This window comes from Grampus griseus (genome assembly GCF_964374135.1).
Source record: "Grampus griseus genome assembly, chromosome: 16".
NCBI classification, from domain to species: domain Eukaryota; kingdom Metazoa; phylum Chordata; class Mammalia; order Artiodactyla; family Delphinidae; genus Grampus; species Grampus griseus.
Genome location: NC_139010.1, coordinates 72,801,661 through 72,824,798, shown reverse-complemented (window position 1 = coordinate 72,824,798; position 23,138 = coordinate 72,801,661). Strand labels below are relative to the sequence as shown.

The 23,138-nt window shown below is 37.6% G+C and overlaps 1 protein-coding gene across 1 annotated transcript in view; it reads left to right on the top strand.

Annotated features, from left to right (window-relative positions):
- The window catches only part of SHTN1 (shootin 1), a 101,459-nt gene that overhangs the window by 57,257 nt on the left and 21,064 nt on the right, over positions 1-23,138 (top strand). The window contains exons 10-14 of the mRNA XM_082674153.1: positions 1,599-1,752; positions 3,550-3,649; positions 8,079-8,161; positions 14,795-14,904; positions 18,026-18,079. Of these exons, the coding sequence (XP_082530279.1) occupies positions 1,599-1,752; positions 3,550-3,649; positions 8,079-8,161; positions 14,795-14,904; positions 18,026-18,079 (501 nt within the window). The remainder of the gene's footprint in view (positions 1-1,598; positions 1,753-3,549; positions 3,650-8,078; positions 8,162-14,794; positions 14,905-18,025; positions 18,080-23,138) is intronic.

The window sequence follows — 23,138 nt, the reverse complement described above, 5'->3', positions numbered from 1 at the left end:
TTGACATTTAATCCTTGGAAGTTCCTGGAGTTTTTAACCAAGTTGGTTGTGAGGTAGAGTTAATTTTTTTTTCTTCCATAAGAAATGTTGGCGTATAGGTAGAGAACCTCTAGATGAATACGTGGTAACTGTGCTTGCCCCTGGGAAAGAGGCCTGGGGAGTAGGATGGAAGGGAAATAATTTTTTTTGTCCCCATATGCAGGAATTACCTTTTTTTTTTTTTGCGGTACGTGGGCCTCTCACTGTTGTGGCCTCTCCCGTTGCGGAGCACAGCCTCCAGATGCACAGGCTCAGCGGCCATGGCTCACAGGCCCAGCCCCTCTGCGGCATGTGGGATCTTCCCGGACCGGGGCACGAACCCACGTCCCCTGCATCGGCAGGCGGACTCTCAACCACTGCGCCACCAGGGAAGCCCAGGAATTACCTTTTCAAATGAAGGGAATGAAAGAAGGTTTATTTTTATTTAGCTTATGTTAGAAATTTTGGTTCTGAAAAGTTCTACTACTGTAGTTAACTCATTTAGTAAATAATGCGTGCAAGAACCCAGTAAATGGTATTGAGGATGGGACTAAATTGTTGTGTATGTTCCCTGTTGGGGTAGTGGGAAAGGTACTGAAGATTAGGTAAAAGTTACAAATGAACTTACAGCAGTCAGTACTTCTAAATGTATTATACTATACTATACAATTATTCTGGATAATCTTTCAGGTATGTGGTTGAAAATATTTCTTACCTGTCTATAAGTTCCCTTGCAGATTCAGCAATCTTTAAAACACAGCTGTGTTGTTTTTATGATTAAAATAAAACAAAATTTTAAAATACAGAAAAAGCTAAAGCAGAAAATTAAGATTAGTTAAAAATCCCATATTTTGGTGCATATCCAAAGTTTATGTAAATTGTAGTTTTATGAATATAGGTTAAACGGAATCATGCCAAGCATATGGTTCTATAACCTGATTTTTTTCATTTGGTAATATATATTTCCATGTCAGTGTATAGTGAGGTTATGTGATTTTTAAATGGTTGCATAGTATTTCATTTAACGAACATAACTATAATTTATTAAATCAGTAATATTGGTGGACATTTAGGTTATTTCCAAGTTTTCCCTGTTATAAAGAACATTCTAGTTAATGTATTTGAACACTTGTCTTACTATTTCACAAATTCTAAAAGTAGTATTACTGAATCAAGGGTCTTTTCTTCCTTATATTTTTTTAAGGTTTTTTATATTTGTTACCAAGTTGTCCCACCAAACTTTTAATATTACCTGAGTTTTTCTTTTGAAAATGGGCACAAAGGCGTTAATCTGTTTTAAATGAATTTGTTACTTAAATTAAATGAATATTTTACTTTTTCTAGTCACCTTTAAAAATTAAATTATCTGGGACATAAGTCTTCAATAAATTTATATTGAATTACATTGCTGATAGTGATCTTAAGTATTATCTGTATCCTAGGATTTGTGTGGTTTTTAAGATGAATTGTAATCTCTTTGCTATGAAGTGCAAAGTAAAAGGGAAACATTTATTTTTCCCCTTATTTTCCTTGACAGAGGAAAAACTGTCACCACATAAAAGTCTGTTTATAACTTATAGGTCAAAAAATTAGAAGAGCAGCTACAAAATGAAACTCTCCGCAAAGAGATGCACAACCTCAAACAGCAACTGGAGCTTCTAGAAGAAGATAAAAAAGAATTGGAATTGAAATATCAGAATTCTGAGGAGAAAGCTAGAAATTTAAAGCATTCCGGTAAAAGCACTGAGTAGCCTATTATGTCTTATTATTACTATGTGAATCTCTCATGACCAGTACATTTACTAAATGCTATAGAAAAATACCAAGATTTGTTTTAAATTTCTTCATTTCTGACTATTGTAATTCATTAGAACGGTCGCTGTAATCATGTGATTCACAAATATTTAGACTTCTGTTTTGGACTCACAGCCTTTATGAGCATCACATACAGAATTAAGAGACGGAGATATCATTAATGTGGGGAGACCAAAACTTCAGCATTTCTCAGGGCTTCAGAGATGAGTGTTCGTTAAATACTTATTTTATTCATTTTAGGGTGCATTTTTAAAAAGAATTAAACTTTTTAGGTTTATACTACCTACATTTTCAATGTCTAATTATGCACATGAAATAATACTTTCAGTATCACACCTAACGATAAAATGGGCAACAATATATATATTAAATGGAAAAACTTTTAAAACACCAGGAGTTACTTAAACGATTTATTCATTCAGTTCTAGAAGGCTTAACAAGAATGTGTGAGTTGGATTACTACACAGGGATAAGTAATAAGTTTCTGTTGGAAAGTAGGTAATTTAAGGGGGCAGGTTGTTCCCTTTATAACAGCTTCAATATTCACTTCAGATATTTTTGGTTAATTTTATACTAGAATTTTGAAATCTGTACAGAAAAATCAAGTAGGCTTTTTCCTTTAAAAAATATTCAATGCTTTCTAATCCACAATGAAAGTGAATTACAATTTATTTTTTGAAATTGATCTAAAATTAAGAAGTAGTCCATTCTTTTTAGTTATTGTCTGCTGTGTGTGTACCCAGCCATACCCAGTATCCTAGGGTGCTATAAAAAATGTAGAAGAAAAGAAACCATGCCTTTTGTCCATGAGGATCTCAAACTCCCTTTAGAGAAACAGACACATGCATATGAAATAACTAGAGGATTCTTGGTGTCAGGGAGCCTGGCCCCCACTGCTTATTTAAGTGTTGACGGTAAAAACAAATGCACAAATCATTAGGGTAGTCAGTCATGGAAAGTAGAGTGACTGCGCAGAGGGAGAGCTATTCCTGAGTGCAGTACCTGTAGCCCATTAGAGCCCGATTAGAGGCATTCACATCTGTGATATAAATTCAAATTGAGTTTCTTGAAGTCAGGAACTGTGTCATGAGCAGCACTGAGCATAGGCTCTTTCACATTGTTGGAGCTTAGTAAGAACTTGTTTCATTAATGGCTTGAATGAATAAATTATATTTCCAGAATGCTCTTCCAAAGAGCAAAAAGTTTCTGAGTTAAACACTTGAGAGTCTGAGTCTGGTTAAAATCAAGAACTCTAGGATTTGCAGTTTTTGAAGGAGATTAAGTGGAGGAGGAAAGTATGCTATTAAAATTCATTACTAAATGTCATCTTTAAAATTAATTCTTGGTCTGTATACTTTAAAAGTCAAGTATTAACAATTTCTTAGTGTTTGAGTAGTAAATTCTATTGTTAACAAATATTTCTTCAGCCTACTCTCAATCCTTACTTCCCACCCATCCAGCCATTGTCTTGATTTATTTTTTCTTTTGCATAGTTTGTATATATAGCAAAAAGATGGTAAATTTTTTGTAACATATATAAGGCCTCTCTTACTGATGATAAAAAGTTTAAAGGGTTCTGCAGTTTCATACTGAAATTTCTAACTTTGCTTTAATAAAAGAACTTGATTTTGAGAGTGGTTGTTTTTTCCTTTACATGTATATAAGGTGTTAAGTTGCTTATTTCAGCTCTTTTCTGAATGCTTGCTCTCTGTGCAGTCGATGAACTCCAGAAACGGGTGAACCAGTCTGAGAATTCGGTACCTCCCCCACCTCCTCCTCCACCACCGCTTCCTCCTCCCCCTCCAAATCCTATCCGGTAAGCACGTCCAGGAAGACTGCTTTGCATCAAATGTTAGTCCTTGTCAGAGAAACTGAAGTTTATGCTATTGGTACCCTTTTTAAGCAATACGGGCTTAGATGCATCATTTTGAGGGGCGTGGTGGTAAAAAGTATGAAAGATATCAGCAGGTGTTTCAGAGAATTTTCTGAAGGCCAGTATATCATTCCTTTCTTGTAACATATAAAGACATCTTGTGGCCTACAGTGTTCTTCTGTTGTAGGTGTTTAGATTTCATGTGGATGTTCCAAACCAAGGAGCTAGACATCTAAAAAAATTTTTTTGATACTTCAGTTTTAAAACTTCAGTCCATATCATTAGGATTTCCTTTAACTGGAAGATCAAGGAATTTTGAGCTTCTCCAGAACGTTTTCATGTTTTTCTCTCACTAACTTGAATTTGAAAAGCTATGCTTTGTTCAGTTATTTAAAAAATAAAAGTACTGAACTAACAGAAACCTAACAGATCTACTTTAAGCCACTGAAGTAGTTAAGGCAAAATAATTTTTACACGTGATCGATCCAAGAGTCAATTGAAAGAATTTCAGGTATTTTAAATTCTTTCTGTCCTGAGTAGCTAAATCTGTAAGAGGTATTCTGAATTTGACATTTATAATAGGAAATTCATCACTTTGATTTTTTTCTAAGGTCTAGAATTTTGAGCTTGATAAGAAAGGTCACTTCTGTCTGTGAGGAGGGATAACTATTAAAAAATGATTATAATCTTGCTGTTGGCCTTTAATTTTTAGTCTCTGAAACCTTGAGAGCCCTTAGAATTAAAAGTAAAGTATAACAAATAGAATATTTTCTCAAAAAGCATCCTACAGTCACACTGAGAAATGAAAGTAGGACTCAGACTATGTATATCTAAAGCATGAACTCTTATAAGGCCCATTAAAGAAAATTTTCATTGAATAACATGAATGATTTTTATTTTAAGATGAATTTAAGTAGTATAAAATATAATTTCTCAGTAGAAAGAGATTTTTATTTTTTGATAAGGAGTACTTTCTTGTCAAAAAAGTATATTTGCATTTGTATTGAGTTTCAATGGACTTTGAATCCACTAATCAAGGTTTTCCAACTTTGTTCCTGAGCTGTTTGTTTTACCCTGAAGTAGATCATGGATGGAAGTGGAAGTGGAAGAAAAAGACTAGAGCCTGTGGCTTCTTTAAGTGGCTTTATTGCTTTCCCCTCCTCTTCCTGCTCATTTGACTTAGAGGACAGATGGGAGAGAGTTAAGAGAGGAAAAAGGCATATCTTGGTCATTTTGTAGTAATGGAGTGAAAGGACAGGTCCTGGCCAGGTGTGGCTCATGGGGAAAGGGTAGGGTATATTAGTGTGTTAGTCAGGGTTCTCCAGAGAAACAGAACCAATAGGTGTGTGGGGGTGTGTGTGTGTGTGGGGGGGGGTGTGCGCGCGTGCGTGTACATGTGTACATACACATCATATACATAAAAAGAGAATGTATTCTCAAGAATTGGTTCACATGACTATGGAGGCTGACAAGTCCCAGGAACTTCAGGGTGAGTCAGCAAGCTGGAGACCAAGGAGAGCCTGTGGCATTGTTTCAGTCTGAAGGTCAACAGGCCAGGAAGAGGCAGTGTTTCAGTTTGAGTCAAAAGCAGGACAGAGCAGATGTCCTAGTTTCAAGGCAGTCAGGCAGGAGGAATTTTCTTTTACTTGGGGGAGGGTCACCTTTTGTTGTATTCAGGCCTTCAACTGATTGAGGGAGGCCCATCCCACATTAGGGAGGACAGTCACTCAGGCTACCAGTTTAAATGTTAATCTCATCCAGAACCCTCAAAGAAATACCTAGAATAATGTTGGACCATTTATCTGAGTACCCAATGACCCAGTCAAGTTGACTCATAAATTAACCCTCACAGTGGGTGTGAAGAACACTTGAAGAATTTCAAGGTGAATATTTTCCACCTGGGGCAGTTTTAGCCAGAGGTTTGGATGATTGGTCCCAGATGTCTTGTCCTGGTCTTCTCATCTGTCCTGTGAAACTCACACTATCTATTGATATTTTCTCTTTAGTCTAAGCAACATCTTGACAGTTCTTTTTAATATTACAGATGATTTTCCTGTGGACACCGTATCAGTCTTCAACTTATACTTCAGAACATTTAAAGCAAGCACTTTCTCTTATCTACTTAGGTGGTTTGCAGTGTTGGGCATATATTCTTAGTTCATTTATGTAAATACATACAACTGTTCTGAGCAGTACAAATAACTTCTTGCTTTGTAATCTTTGTGCACAATAATACACATTCTCAAAACTTCCCCTCAGAACCAGAGATGGGATCATTACAGAATGAGGAGAGGCCTCTGATTAGTGAGAGCCCTCCCCAAACCCCACCCTTCTATGGAATGTTAACAAGTAGACATTGAATATTCTGTCTTCAGTTGACAGAATGGAAAAAATAAAGTTTGCATCATTTAATTCCCTCACCTTATGGATTAAAATGTACTTGTTTTAAAGTTCTGTGCAAATTAGAAGTTTTGTGAAAATAATTTAATTACATTTTGGGCCACTATGAGCCCAAAGAAGACAAACTAGATGAAGTTAAAAGCTCAGTGACCGATTGTTTCCCAGTTGGTAAGTCCTGGAAACTTCACAGGGTAGAGTAGGATGTAGCACTTTCTTTATGCTATGCTTTGTGGGAGATTGTTCAGTATGTGTGAGAATTTTAAGAAAAGGCAGTTAGGGAGGGGATTAATAATATAACCAAAGACAGAAGTAAGAAGTGAAAAAAAAACCTAAAAATGATAGTGGTTAAGGAACATCACGTTGTTCTGTCCTCAGAGCAAATAGTACTGTGTATCCAGTTGCCCCTTTTTCTGCAGGCAGCATTATGCCTCTCTTCCCAGTTTGTCTTCCTCAGGACTGTATTTTGTCAAATCCAGTTTACCACACTGAGGACATTCATAATGTAGTTGAAAGAATTTCAGAGTTCTTGATTCATTTTTTTTTTTTTTGGTGGGGGTGATAATATACATGTAGAAGTGTACACAAACTTATGTACAGTTTAAAATAATATAAAATGAGTATCCACGTAATCACCATCAAAATCAAGAAATAGAACAATGCTAGTACCCTCAAGTCCTATCCTTTTATCCTTTTCTTAAAGAAAAGGGTTTTTTTGCCTATATACATATCCCTAAACTACTGTAAATACATATACGGTCTGTTTATGACTTTATATAATTGGAATTGTAGTGTATTCCTTTGTGTCTTTTTCTTTTCACTTTATATTATTTTGTAAGATTCATCCATATTATTTTATGTAGCCAAAGTTCATTCATATTCATTGATACGTAACCCACTTTATGAATGTCCCAAAATGTGTTTATCCATTGTAATACTGATAGACATTTGAGTCATTCCCAGTTCAGGGAAGTTATGGAAATTCTACATGAACATTCCTGTACGTGCTTCCTGGTGCACAAGTGCTTGTATTTCTGTAATATATATGGAAGTTGAATCACTGGCTCATAGGATATGTCTATTTTCATGCTGAACAGTTTTCTAAAGTGGTGCTATCAATTTATACATCTTCAGTTTGAGAATTCCTGTTACTCCACAAACCTACCAACACTTGATATTATCAGACTTAAAATTTCTTGCCTATTTGATGAGTGTGTAGTAAAACCTCAATGTGGCTTTTATTTGTGATTTCCTAATAACTAAAGAAGTCAAGAACCTGTTTGTTTGTGTGCTGGAAATTTGGACATCCTTTTTTATGGGGTTTCTTGGTTTTGTCCTTTATTTCTGTTGGGTGTGTGCTTTTTCTCATTGATTTGTAGAGTTTCTTTTTATTCTTTATGATGTCTTTTAATATATGGAGGTTTTAAATTTTCATGTCAAATTTATCATGATTTGGATTTTACACAGATTTTTGAAACATGGACCAGAGAGACAGTGATCTGAATATATGTTATCCCTGAAGTATCTGGTCTATGTTGTGCAGATTCAGATGTTTTTATGCCCATATTTCGCAAATAGATATTTACCAAAACATCCCCTAATTCTTTTGTCCTTCCCTCTCCCTCAAATGTATTACATAGATAGCTGTTTCTGAATTTTAAATATGGATATTGAAAGGTTTTCTCTATCTATTTTACTTTGCAGATGTCTCTGCATAAAATTAGTAATAGTGTTAGCAGCCCCCTTCTCCCAGTAACTAGTTTGGTTTTTACACAGTAAAGGGGTGAGACATCTTTCTCTTTCTTAAAAATTTAACAGTTTATTAAAGTGGAAAGTAGGCTACTTAAATTCTAGTTATATATTCATGCACTTAGAGAAGAGTTGGATTTTAACTGATTACTTAGAATCTATACATTTTATTTCTTGGATCATAAGGCATCCACTAATCCTGTTGATCTTTTTCTTTCTCCTAAAGATCCCTCATGTCCATGATCCGGAAGCGATCCCACCCCAGTGGCAGTGGTGCTAAGAAAGAAAAGGCAGCTCAACCAGAAACAGGTAATTCTCACCCCACCCCTTTGGTTAACTTTTTGTTGGTGGTGTACAGTTTTTCAACAGTAGACATACTTGTTAGCTCTTTGACTATGAACAGATTGTTGGGGAGAAATGTGAACTTAACAGCTAGAAGAATGAACCAAAGAACAGTCATTGTCTTCACGTAGCTTACTGTCTAGAGCGGGTAAACATTCACACATATCACTGTAATGCGAGGGATGCTGGGAAATGTGTTTTCATTAAGGAGTGAGGTACTTTGGGGTGTAAAAGAAAGAGAGGAAGTAATTCCAAATGAGGATTTGGGGAAAGGTCTTAAAAATATATATATATATATATAGGCTGTATTTTCTGTGCTATACAATCACCACTCCTTATGTTTATTTTTTTAAATTAGTTAATTAATGAATTTTTGGCTGTGTTGGGTCTTCGTTGCTGTGCGCAGGCTTTCTCTAGTTGAGGTGAGCAGGGGCTACTCTTCGTTGTGGTACACAAGCTTCTCATTGCAATGACTTCTTCTGTTGCGAAGCACGGGCTCTAGGTGCTCAGGCTTCAGTAGTTGTGGCACGTGGGCTCAGTAGTTGCAGCACGTGGGCTCAGTAATTGCGGCTCCTGGGCTCTAGAGCACAGGCTCAGCAGTTGTGGCGCATGGGCTTAGTTGCTCCTCAGCATATGGGATCTTCCCGGATGAGGGATCGAATCCATGAACCCTGCACTGGCAGGTGGGCTCTTAACCACCGCGCCACCAGGGAAGTCCTGGGGAAAGGCTTTTTAGAGTTGATAGCAATGAACTGAGACTTTGTCAAGCACTTTCTGTGTTCTCTCCAGTGCTTTGTACTGGAGATGCAAGACATAAAGTCACATTTGAGTGGGGCAGATAGGAAGTAAACACGTAATTACCAGTGCAATATATAATTATTTAAATACATTTTTTTGATCAGTACTGTGGAGGAGTGGTTATCAGTACTGATCTAAGAGATTATGGAGGTGGACTACTGATGTCAGCAAGTGAAATTTAAGCTGAGTAGTTGTGGATTTCGAAGGTCAGGGTATATATGGTAAAATAGATCACATAGAGGGGCAACAATTCAAAGGTCCAGAGTGGGGAAGGAGCTTGGCATATTAGGAAACTGAAAGAAAGTTGATATTACTAGAACATGGGGTGCAAGAGAGGAAGTCTACTAGGTAGACAGGAGCCATATTCTAGAGGCGGTGGTCAAGATTTTGATATTTATCCTAAGGGCAGTAGAAGTTTAAGTAGGAGTGTAACATGATGAGATTTGTCCTTTGTAAAAAATTACACTGGCTGCAGTGAGAGAACAGAGAACAGACTGTACAGGAATGAGAGTGGATGAGGGAAGACTGTTGCACTCATTCAGGTGAATGTTGATGGGGCTGAGATGCGGGTGGTAGTAGTAGAGAGAGAAAGAAATGGATAAATTCAGGAGCTGTTTAGGGAGGTAAAATTCACAGGACCCTGTGATTCTTTGGAGAGGGAGAAGCTGAGGATAATAGGAAGAGATGGGGATGGAGAGAGAAGAGGTTTGCTACTGAGCAGAGGCCCCAGGTGGGTAGGTGCAGAGTCAGTGCACAGAGCTGTGGGCAGTTTGATGTGGACCCACACTGAGAGCAGAAGCTTGAAATGCTGGCCCCAGATCTTGGGCCTTTATGCCTGAGGACCATAGAACCCAAATTAAACTCAGCAGTGTTTGTTCAACCTGTTTTACTTATGGAGCATGGTAGGTTAGCCTGGTTCAAGCCCAAATGGGTGCAAACTTCTTGGCCCCCTTTTCCTGCCTCCGGGTCTCCTTGCCCCGCCCCAGCCATTTTCATACCTCTGCAGTGCCGTGTTCTCAGACGCCAGGTCTCATTATGTTGTCCTACATCTTATCCCATTTCTGTGCTTCTCCCTGCCTCAGAATAGAATCTCAAACCCTGTCTGCTTAGAGGTGGTTCTCTGCCTTTACTCTAGCCTCATTTCTCATTACATCTGTTTCACCTTATGGCTGGCCCCTTACGTCTAAGCCTTCTGTGCATTTGCTCCTGTCTTTCCTCATTCCAGAATTGCCCTCCTGCCCGTCCTCTAGCAAGGTACTGTTCTGATTCCATGTCTCCCATTCAGGTTTCAGCATATTGTCTGGTGTGTTCCCAGTCTCTTCCTCCTCTTCCTTTATTTATGAGTATTAATAATCCAGAATGAATGGCTCATTACTGTGTGTTGCTATAGCAGTTTACTTCAAATTTTGTTACTGTGAGGATTTAATGTCCCACCCCCCAGCCTCTGCTCTGGTGTTGGGGTTATTTCCACATCTCTCCTCCGAACAGATTGCAGGCTCTGTGAGGGTTTACTTCTCTCTGCAGCCTCCCACAGCTTTCATGCATATTGAATGAATCAAAGTTTAGACTTGGTCTTTTCTTCTTAGCAAGAACCTTGCAGCACCATTACAAACGAAAGCTGTTTGATTTTATCATCTGTATGAACTGACTTTCTGCCCCTGCCTCCTACAGCCCCTTGTAATGCAGCTAAAAGGCAAATTCTGCTTTGCCAAGGCATTGCAGGATTTCGAAGTCCTGCCTTTGGTGATTTGCAGGGCAGCCCTGCTCTTGGGTTACTGGCTGTTAAGCCTCCCCTGACACTGTAATTAAGATTAAAATTTTGTTTGTTTCGGTCTTGTTTTGGGAAAACTGGTTAAGTCTTAGAGGGTCAAGAAGGCAGTCAGAATAAAATAAATTCCCCTTCTCAGTAAATTACATTATTAGCTTATCAACCTCAACAGCACCCTTAAATTTAAAAAGATGTGTTCTAGAACTTATTAACTCCCAGTATTAGAAACCATGCAGTTTTCCTTATGAAAATGATATTTCATTTACAATTCATGAAATGTGGCAGCATTTTCCCCCTCATCCTTGAGCTATTGAATTGTTACTTTGGGAATCTAAGTAGTTACAGACACAGAAGTTGATCAGGAGATTTTTAAACTGGGGCCGCCCTAAAATCATACTGCCTTAAATGATAGGTACCATAGCCGTACTTTGCTCTGTCTGGCAAGGTAGTTTATAGTGTTTTGTTAATCATTCACACTAAAAAATAGTTGTTGAGTGGATCAACAGCGATTAAAGACATGATGAATGAATGTAGAGCATCAATATTGGGATCATCTGAGACACTTTGGAGTTTGCATTTATAACATGGGAACCAGTCTTGCTATCACAGTGTTTTCTTATATTAGCATCGTATGATGGCTTTTGCTATACAGTTGGTATGTTTTTCAGAGCTTATGAATGGAGAAACTTTTATTGTTGGGTTATGACTCTTAAAAAGCTTGATTATAGGGAAGGTCTGTGAAATATTTTAGAAGTAGTTTTAAGATCTAAACACAAGAAATCATTACATACTTTGCAGTTAATAACTCTAATTTTGATAAGAATGCATTTATTGGACAAGTTCTGAGATTTGAGAGGTATGCCTGCTGTTTATCATATATTTAGGTCATTAATTTGTTGATATTTTCTTACCTCAGTTTGCTAATCTGTAGAATGGGAATAATAGTTCCTATTTCATAGAGTTGTTTTGAGAATTATGAGTCTCACAACATGTAAAGCATTTAGAGTAGTGCCAATGACATAGAAAATATTCAGAATGTTACCTAAAAGAAAAAAAAAAAGGCATGGTACCAGTCACCCTGAAGGGCAGAAGTCCTCATTCAGCAGGCTCTTGTGATCATTGTAGTTAAGGAAATTTTCTTAACTTTATGACTGTAGGTCAAATCCAAACTTATTCAACTATGATATGTTCTTTAGAAATTTTGTGCATCACAGTGCCATAAGATTTTCTTTAATGCCTTTTAAAAAATGTTATTGAAAGAGAAAAGTAAACCTGTGACATTTAAAAATTCATTTTAGTTTCCTCTAGGTAATACCAAAAGGTTTTATTGAGCAATAAGGTGATGGTTTTGTCTGTGGGTCTTTTTTTTTTTTTTTGAGGAACTAACTTATTTTTCAAGTGGGTCTTAAAATTTAAGCCTCAATTGATTACATGTAGCTTTCTGATCCAAGACTGACCTGGAAGCACTAACTCAAAGAACATTTGATTTTATTTTCCTGTGGCAGTTCAATAACATTAGACCCCTTGTCTTCCTTTGTCCCTCTTCTTTAATCTCCAGTATCCTGCATATTTCTGTTGTCCCCCTGATTACATGCTTTTGTGAAACAATTACCAACTGCGTGATTGCAGAAAAGAATCACAAAACATACCATGAGCTCTCTGTAGGTGATTCTTGCAGATTTGTTAGAACTGCTTAATAGTTCAGAAGTTCGTATAGATTACATTTTGCTAGTTCAAAAACAGGGTCGGTGAGAGAGAAAGCTTGTGTAGCTAACCTAGCCATTGCCCTTGTGTTGTGCCTGAGTAGGGAATCTGATAAGAGTGATTTCTTTTCCTTAAGACCAATTAAGCCTTTACGTTTGAAAAAGACTGAGAAAATTTTATGAGCCTGGTTTATAATCTGTACACAATACAGATAGTGGCACTTCTCTGAATTATCACTGTGATTCTGGCAAGCAAAAATAAGAAACTACTTTAAATTCCTGTTGTGTTAGATGCTGCAGCAGACTTGAATGGTGTTGACCATAATTCTCCATCTGTCTGCCTTAATTAGTTTTTGTTTTGTGCATTTAATTGAGTTTTAGTCGTTCCTTACAGAGTGCTAATCTGTTTGTAGGCGATGTTCCTGTTGCCATGCAGCTCTTCCCAAGTCTTACTCAAAATGGCAGCCTTTCTGAAAATCGAATGGGTTTTGAAGATTTTTTTAAATTCCCTGGAATAAATTCCATACCCATACCAGGTATGGGTATGAATGACAGATCTGTGTCTTATTTCCTCTGATTTTGAAAACGGTCAGCAAAAGTACCATGTAGTGCATAATAGGTATTCAGATATTGAATAAGTGAGTCGGTGAATGAATGAATGAGTGAATCTCTGTTCATAGTAATTTTCTTGTCTGTCCCCTTGTTGAACATGTTTCTGAGCCATCAGCAGAGGTTGCCTTAGAAAATACTGCTTAAGGGCACATAGTTGATCAACCCACAGCTTTGTTGTCTTTTCGTTTATTGGTGGATGAGTTCTGACCTTGGTGCCATGTCTCCCATGTTGCCTCACAAAAGATACTCTTTTGACTTCTGGAACTGAAAAATGCTGTTTGGATATTGAGAAATTTGAATTCCCAGCATTTCAGTGGCTTCTGAGGATGACAACACTATTTGAAATCAGGACTGTATTAGAAAACCTAGGTTATATGATGAATATAGCAGTGATCCCATCACTGTGATGTTGCAGAGTGGAGGATAATGGAGCCTCTGGATTCTCTAAGTTGCTCCCCTCAGCATGTATAAGAGGAATAGCTAACCAGGATTAGAGTGAAGTCTGCCATATTGCAGTAAAAGAAGCCATGATTTCGGCCTCCGTAGCACAAAGCCTGACACGACTGTGAATTAGCTGGGGGATATAGTTGTGATTGCCTCCATTTAGAAGCCATTCTTTTGAGGTTTAATTGTTTCTGCTCAAATAGTAAAACTATTGATAGCCATTTAAAGCTCGAACTTTAACAAGTCAGTCAGTAGGTAGATGCTTGCTGAATGCCTACCATATGCCTGCCCCACAACGTGGAGTCTGTTGGAGGGTCTTTATGAGATATTTAAACTTGAATGTATTGGATACAGTGAGTTAGCTGGAGGTAAACACAAGATCTAGAGCTGCATTAATGGTGATAAATGTTCCAGAATGATTTGGTGCTTTTGGTTAAGCTGTTGTGCAAGAGACAGATTTCACTCTTCTGACCAACAGGTCTCAGCTCACCTCAGTTGCATTCATCTAGTTGATACATATTTCAACAGCTTTATTGTTTTTGCAGCCAAAGAGTGTAAAGATTAAACAATAGACAGTTGAAATTTTTTATCACATTTAATTACTTAACTGCAGTCATTTCTGGATGTATGTTTTCTTTTAACATTGACAATTTTAAAAGACTTGAAAAAGGTTTGGTTAAATGTTTCCTTCCCATATGATTCCTAAACAAAAGATGGCAATTTAAAAATAGATTTTATCTATTTGCTGCTCATCTTTTGACTGTGGATTTCTTCCAGGAGGTAAAAAAATCTCTTTGATCTTCTATTTTCAAATGGGCTTTTTGATAGTTATTCCTGCTTTGGTTGGATTTCTTTGACATAGGTTGTACTATAAGTTACAAAAACATCTTTGAGACAAAAGTGAATGGTTATTTGGAGTTAGGTACAAAATTAGGTTTTTAAAGACCTGGAGAAATTCAGGTCTATTATTATGCTGACAAACGGAACAAAATGTACTTTGTTTAACATAGATGAGCCAATACTGATTTCCAGGCTACAAATTAGACCTTAAATTTTATAACTCTTATTTCTCAAAGCAAATCTCTTATTAAAAGATTTTTATTAAAAAAATATTGCTACCTGGGAGCTGTTAACCTTAGTAAATTATTGGTGTTTTGTGACTCTGTCTGAAAAATGACTGTGGTTAATTACATAGTGCAGTCTTTCTAAGTTACCAGAAATAGGAAGTAGTTTTCTTGTAACATAAGGTGATTTATGTGTGTGTTCTTTGAATAGCTGAAGAAGTCACAGACCTGAAGAGGCAAGCAGTTGAAGAGATGATGGACAGAATTAAAAAGGGAGTTCATCTCAGACCAGTTAATCAGACAGCTAGACCCAAGGCAAAGGTATGGAATGACTAAATGCTTTTTTCCCCTGATGTTTCTTTTTTTTAACGTAAAATTTTGAAATCTGATGAAAGCTGCATCAGAATTGACTGTCAAATCTTGGGTTAAGTCTAATGTGCCGTAAAAGCCTTTGCTTCATATAAGCACTTTTCAGAAGGACTCTGACCCATAGGAAACCTAGGTCACTACAGAAAGTAAGTCCTGTGGTTGCAGGGTGCTGCCGTCTCCTTGAGAGGGACATTGATATGAACTGTTATACCAAACAAGTAACAATTAGCACGCCCTTTATTTTCATCAATTCCTGGTGCTTGTGTGTAATTCAACAAGTATTTATTGAGTATCTACTATGTGCCAGGTACTGTTTTAGGCACCGGGAGTAAAGCAGTAAACAAGGCACAAAGATCCTTGCCTTCCCGAGGCTTCTGTTTTAGTGCGTGGGGGAGGGGAATCTGAGTGTGGGGATCACATCATATACCGTAGCAGACCTAAGACAACTTTTGAAAAATAGTGAGGTTTATAAGATTGTTTCCATTAGTTTCACAGACCTATTCCCGATCACTTCAAGGAGAAACTTGTGTATCTGTATCATCAGCTGTCTTCTAAGCTAGACCACAGTGAGCTCCAGGGTCTGTGGAAGTACCTAGTGTCTAGTTCAGAGCTTTTCCTTCCCCTTGTATATCTGTCCCATTTAAATAGACTCAATAGTAGAGTTTTTGACATTTTTCTTGAAAAATGTTTTTTCCTTCCTCACTCTAATAAGGTAGCAGCAGATTGCTTCTCTTTCTTTTTCCTCTTCCTTTAAACCAAACTTTATGGTCCTTTCTTACTCTCAAGGATGCCCTTCTTCAGCTACTTCAGTGTCCCCAAGTGTCATGACTATTCACTAGAAATTCACCTGGGCTTTTAAAGTTGCCACTTTGTCACAGGCAAACAAGATAACTGGACAAGGCAGGAATGGCCGTGGTGTGGGCTGTCCAGGGAAAGGGGGTTGGGAAGAGGGAACGAGCATTCCACGCCAAGAGAAGATTCACATCTAGGGAAATGGAAGCTTCAGCCAGCTGTGGAGAGTAATTCAGTCTTGTGCTAGAGCTCTGAAAGCAAATGGGCAGAATGTAGAACTGGACGAGAAGCTGAGCGTGTAGATAGTTGGGCACAGCTCTTTCAGTGCCAGTGTCTGATGAGTGAGTGAAGAGCACTGTTGTTGGAGTCGGGTCCTTGCACTATCACCCAGCTTCCCGGGCTTCTTCTCCATAAGATACCCTCTCTGGCTCACACGGTTGTTGTTAGGGTCAAATAGAGTAAAATGTGAAACCACTTTAAAATGAAGGGTCTAAGTAGAACCTTAGAAAATAATACATTTTTATGGCTTTCATGTCACAACTAGTTTGGAAAGAATAGCAAAACCAAATTATTACTAGAGAAAAATGCAGTGTCGTAAAAGAAACAAAATTAGTTTAGAAAGAAAAATGTTGAAAACTTCTTAAATCGTAAGTGTTCTGTATGTACTTTCATTTTCGTTATATCACTTTGTCCTTTTTCTTTCTTGCCGTGACTCTTTCAACAGTTACACATTATTTAATGTCAGTTCAAAATCTGGAGGACAGCTGAACAAGGATCAGTGGACAACTGTTTTGTTTTGGGTTTTTTTGCTCTTAATCATTAAAACTGTGTAGATATAGTGGTGAATGACCTGGTCAGTAACCTTTAAAACAAATGGTCACTGCATGCCTCAGTGCAGACTTCTTCCCCCAGTACCATCAGTACTTTCCTGAAATGTCACCAGTTATGAGAGTATGCAGTCCAGGCTTTGAAAAGGCTTGTGCAGTCAGAGGGCAACTTGAGTGGCATAGCAGCACTTTTGAGTATGCCTTTAGGCAGGGTGTTTGTTCAGAAGTCGTAACATGTCACCGAACAGCTTACCTACAGAAGTCAAGCCTGCCTTGAGAGTACTAATTTAACTGCGTATTACTAAATTCCTTGATGTTGGTGGTGGTGCTGGTGTGGTTAAAATTAGTGTCTTAGAGCTTTTGACTGGCACTTGTGACTGCCACTGATGGCATGTGTATTTCACAGAAAACGGAGGCTATGAAAGTTGAACACCTTAGTTTAATTTGTACATGAGCAGCAAACCTCTCTCTCACTTTTTCTAACTGTACGTTTTTAAAAATTGGAATAGGATCTTATTCTTTTATTATCTTTTGAGAGGAAAGAATTATAGGTTGCCATTAATCACCTCCCATCTCTTGATGAAAGATTAGCCTTGCCTCTTTTCTAGGAATGAGAGGCCTGAGTGATTCCTTTCACTGTGTCTTGTAGGTTTTCTCTTCATCTCCTTTGTGAAAGGAAGTGGTACAGGGAAGATCAGAGGGTTTTTTTCAGCCATCTTTTCATTGAGGGGTCCACAAAGACTGTGGTATTATGGGGCAGGCAGGTATTACCCAGAATTTCATTTCAAATTATTTTGTTCGTGGTGTAGCCAGATGAGAACTGGGCTTGTAATCAAGACACCTGACTCAAATACAGAATTCCTCAAAGTGTAACTTTCCTCATAAGTAAGATGAAGTACTTGGACTGCACGCCCTCTGAGGTCTTTTACTACTCTGGTAGCTGGTGATGCTAACATTCTCCTGTGATCCCGGTTGTGAAATTCATGAAACTAGACGTGCCAGTCCTCTGTAAGCTGGCCTTGGCCTGGAGCTGACGGAGCTGAGAGGTGCTCTGCCCTGTTGCTTGCTTTCTGCTCTGCACTCCTGCCTTCCTAGTCCTCGTTTGCTGGCTCAAGTCCAGCAATGAGAGTGAAGAAGAGTTTATTGTAAAATGTTCTGAATAATTTGGAATTAAATCTTTGAAATTTAATGTTTACCAGATCTTTTCTACATAAGATGATAGTAGGTAACAAAATGATGTGTAGAAGATGGTAGCTTGGCTCTTACCTAATTTTCTATTTAACTGCTCCTTGGGAGCATTAGCATGTCTAATATTTTTTACTAACCGTAAGACATAAACCTAATTTAAAAAATGTAGTCAATATAAGCCACCAACTCTTTGCCATGTAAAAGTCTTTGTTGGGTATCTTAAAACTGAATTACTCAGTCATTTTTCTTCTTTTTTACAATTGTAGCCAGAATCTTCAAAAGGCTCTGAAAGTGCAGTGAATGAACTAAAAGGAATACTGGTAAGAATAGATCTCAGTTTATTATTTAGTTAATGGGAAAATGGAAGAATATTTTAAAAATCTACTGTTATGAATAATTGGTTTTGATATATTTGATTTCCATTTACAGTAAGCCTCATTACTTTTGATAGTTTACTTGATTGTGCTGTGGACTCCTCCATTGGGTGTGTTAATAATGTGTCAGTACTCTGCTGTTTCTATTCTAAAAGAATGGGTACACTTTCCCGCAAATCATTGTTTCCTGTTCTTGTTCTCCAATACTTGTATTACAACTTGAAGATAAAGTGTCTGGCCAGATGTGAGGATCAGTACATGCTTATATAGTAGATATATTATAAATATAAATATAGTAAATAATGTTATAAGTAAATCTATACATAGATTACAGTAGATTTATTTATAAGTAAATCTACGATAAAGGTAGTAAATAATAGTATATTGTATAGTAGTCTCTCACATGGATAGTGCTTAACTTTGGGGCATGAAAGTGGAATTCTTGGCACCTAAATATAAATCAGAGATTCTCCCCAAATATTTTAGCATCAGAGTCATAGTCTGCTTTTCTCACAGTTTTGAAAAGTCATGATAAATTTGGATAATAGAAGTTCCTTTCTTTATGTTACGAATTTCATTTTCTAAAAGTAATTCACATCCGTTAGAGAACATGCTTAATGCCCATCTCTAGTCATATTTCTTCTTTACAAAGTATGAGATTTTGCCAACAAAATAAATGAGTACTGCCCTGTCTGACAGTTTCTGTCGGAGACAAATGCCTCACTTAGAAAATGTTTTGGATACTAAGAGCTTTATTCTCAGATCTTGTTACAGTCTCAATACCAGTTATTATGCACAGTAAGTCAACAAACATGGGGGCGGAGGTAGAGCTAATATTCCCATGTTCGTTGTTACTGTGCTAATTATGCATTGCATGCAGACATCCACATAATTGTGGTAAACAAAATTATTTTCATCAAGCATGAAACAGTAGACTTAACTCGGAATGGCTTAATTAGTTTGCTATAGTTTTTAGGTGAGTGGAATTAATACTAAAGAGAGGTATGTAGCACTGGCTAACAGTAGTGGTCTACCTACAGAATAAAGTATTAAAACCATGGAAAAAGTATGTAGTTATTATCTCATGGATTCTTTGGTGAGAAAATTTTGTTATCCAGTGTTCTGTTAAGGAGAATGCCCTATGACAGTCCTTTTTGTTGTCTCTACATTGTAATGCTAATTTTTGTTCATGAAAATGCCCCCAGGGGCATTTGGAGGTTCTAGGGTCATAGTTCTGATCCTCAGTGAAAGAGTAAACTTCACTGTTTGTTTTTTAAGTCAGGTTTATTTGAAAAATCAGACATCTACATGAGATACATATGATATTTGATTACCCAGGTTACCCCACTTGCTGATAATGCTGGTTGGTAGCAAGTTTACTGAAAATCACAGCATTGCTTTTAAAGATCATGTTCACTATACAATCATACTCACTATAGTTTTGTGCCACTTCAAGGAGAGAAATTTGTGAACAAATTTTTGTGGAATAACTTAACAAATTATAAAAATTGTCAAAACATCTTTCTTTTCTTCAAATTGCCCTCATCCTCTTTTGTCCTGGATTTATCATTAGATTTCTCTACTTTACATGGCATTAATGTGTATCACTAATAGCTGTTATTCTTTGCATTAAATTTTTTTAAAGTGGAACTCACGATGCTCTCCCGTACTCTTCTGTGCCAAATGGCAACTTTCCACTACTACCACAGACGTTTCCCTTGAGGGATGATGGATCACTTGTAACTCCCAGTCACTTGGGGCCAATAAACCATACTTCTTTTAGGAGAGAAAGGAAGCCCCTATCAGATGGGGCTCTATTGGTGCTTCTTGCTGGAGTTCAGACTATTAGTATTATCAGAATTTAGTACCCAGCAAAGTACATGACACGAACCTCACAGTTGTGGCATGTGAGAAACAAACATGAAAAGAACATAAAAAGTCTACAGATTGTGTACTGAAGTGGAAAGTGAGCACCTGTACCAAGAGATGCCAAGAAACCAAGAAGCTCTGTGTTCAGTTCTACTGCAAAACAGAAACCAGGAATGAACTCAGTCTGGGGGTGTTTTTACTGCAATGAAAGTGACCTGAGTTGTAAGCCTACTGCTGAAACTTAGCACATGGGTAGAAAACACATCTCGTGTTTGGGGGAGTTGGAAAACCTCACTGTCTTTTGAGTTGTACACTTTTCAAGCCAATTTTTAAAGTCTCAATGTTGACTGAACTTATTCTTCCAAGTCTATTTACACTTAATTTTTAAAGTTGTGTATTTTGTGGATAAAAAATATATAGCTATTTCTCATAGTCACACAAGGGTTTCTTTTTTTTTAGGTTTCGCAAACCTCTTGAGCCACACCAGCCATTTAAAAGCCACTCTAAGTGGAAATGGGCATTTCCAAAGAATAAATCAACAGAAATAAATCAGAAAGTCTCTTCTCAAGTTCAGTTGCCTCTAAATCAAAGAGACAAGAACAACTTTTTAAAAATTCACTTTTAGGTCTTTTTTGAACATCTTCAGTTTTTCAAATTACCCAGGAATTGTTGAATAGTTAATTTTGTTCCCTGACAATTAGAGTTGTTGGTATTATGAACATTTATCTAACATGGGGATTAAGACTGTTAAATGATGAAAGCGGTTTGGAGTAGAAATAGAAATTAGAAAAGTTAAGTTCAAGGTCCAGCCCTATCACTGACTTACTGTGGGACCTGGCCCAAAACGCTGAGGATCACTGATTTATAGGATTCTCTTTTCTGTGAAGTGAAGGAATTGTATGTACCACGTGGTGATTTGTGATTTCTCTAATTTTATGATTATAATATAAGTAGATAATTAAGACAGTCTTGGTACTTCATTAGCTGAGCTCCTTTATCACGTCGGTTGAGATCCATACAGAAACCTTTCCTCCATAATTGCCTCCATATTTAAAGTTTGCTCCTATACTAACCTAGTCAACCGCCTTGGTCAGTGAATGGAGAAAAAAATTGGGAATTCAAGGATTAGAACTTGGAAAATGAATTCCTTCAGTATCAGGTGCGATGAGAGGATAGCTCACCACAGTCAGGAGTTTGGGGAAGTAATGCGGTTATCCAAACAAAAATAGAGACTCTTGTGAAAGGTAAATTCTTCAATAAAAGATATCCTTGGAAGGTATATGTGTATGTACATGTACATACACACATACACAGACACATATCTTTTTCTTGAATTAACTCTAGCCATTGGGAAAATCACACAGAATGTCCTTGATGTTCAAACAGTCTGGTAATTTGAGTGATTTTAGTAAGGGCCATAAGTTTTTCTGTTCACAAATGATAGAACTTTTTAAAAATTATAAACACAAATGATTTGGGAATAGTTTTTCTAATGCATTAAAAAAAAATTATCTGAATTGGTTTTAGTTCTGTTTTCGTTACCTTATCAGTGTTAATCCTACCTTACTATATAACTCTTTGATGAGTGGGTACAGATCTGCATTGTTAACTGTTAAATAAAGAAATCATCTAATTTTTTAAATTATAGAATAAGCTATTATAGTGTTACATGTAATATGATTTTCCTTTAATGTATTTTATGAATTTTTGCAATAAATCCAAAGTAGAAAGAGGTTCTTCCAGGGGGAAAGTATCAGATGCCTGATTAAAATATGAGCCTTAAGAATTTTACACATCAGTTTTGGTTAGCTAGCTGACAGCAGAGGAATATAATCTCCTAATCTTGTTGGTCAGTTTTCCCAGCAACAGACTGCTTTTCTATAACTTTGTGCAGTTAGGGAGAAAAACACCTTTCTAACCGAACCAACATAATAACCTATATCATGTGAGATTTGTAACTACCTAATTTTACAAGCTACTTTTTTTGTTTTATAGGTTAAAGAAGAAACATGAGTTACCATTTTAGCTAGTAGGATTCTTAGAATCGTTCAGGGAGTTGGCAGGGGCAGGGAGCAGCGTTCAGGCAAGCCCATAGTGAGCTGAAGTGACAAAGGCTGGCCTACTTGTTAGCCTGGGTGGACAAAGCCTGCCTTCCGACTCTGGCCTGAAGTCTGGCAAGTTATACCTGACTTGAGGTTCTGATTTTCTCTGATCAAAAGATTGTGGTTCAGCTGGGTTTTTATTCCCCCCTAAGCCTGCGGCACAGCTGAGGAGGGCTCTTTCAAAGAAATAGGGGGCATTTCTTAGAAAAGAAAATGGACCACTTGTAATGGTGGGGTGCTAAATCCTTACCCCTTAAATCTACGAAGAAGTGTGTCACCCAGTGTTCTGTACGAACACTTGGCTGGTAATGGAGATAGAAGACCGTAGCTCTCCCTCCATAACATAACTTCCTGGAGGAGCCAGGGCAGGGGAGCATTGCCTGGGTCTTCCTCTGTCCTCTTGAAAGTCAGTACGCCTTTCAGCAGGAGCACAGCTTTACGGCATCTCTTGTTTCCTTCAGTGTCTTCCGGGTGCTGAGTAATCCATTCATTCACTGCCTCCTCTGTTCAGGAGTGTGGGATTACGGCGCCGGCCCTTCCTTGCCTCCCTGTAGACTGTAGCCTTTGCTCTTTCACAGAGAAGCGAGGTGTGCTCAGCGTAGCACCTCCTGGGTTAGGCCGCCGGAGAGCGTTATGTGCTTCCTTCGGCAGCACGCCTTGTCACCAGGTGTGCGGCCAGGGTCATTCTCTCTGAAGAATCGGCCACATTTTTCAGTGCCGCAAGGATTTGGGTCAGTAACTCATGGCTGCCATGTCAAGATAACCTTCTAAGGTGAGTTCAGTATATCTGTTTTCTTCTCCGCGTGGTCGACCAACACACATCAGAATCTTAATCATCAATGTGCAAGTACCTTCCCACCACTGAATTTCATATAGTTAGCCCATCAAGAGGTATTCTTGTGCTGTTCTTTTGCTACGAAAGCTAACATCTTACATCATCAGTAGCATCTTCTTAAATGATCCAACACTGTGTGTTAAAGATATGCACATTAAAAATACATATATAGCAAATTCATTTTAGTTCCTAATTCCAT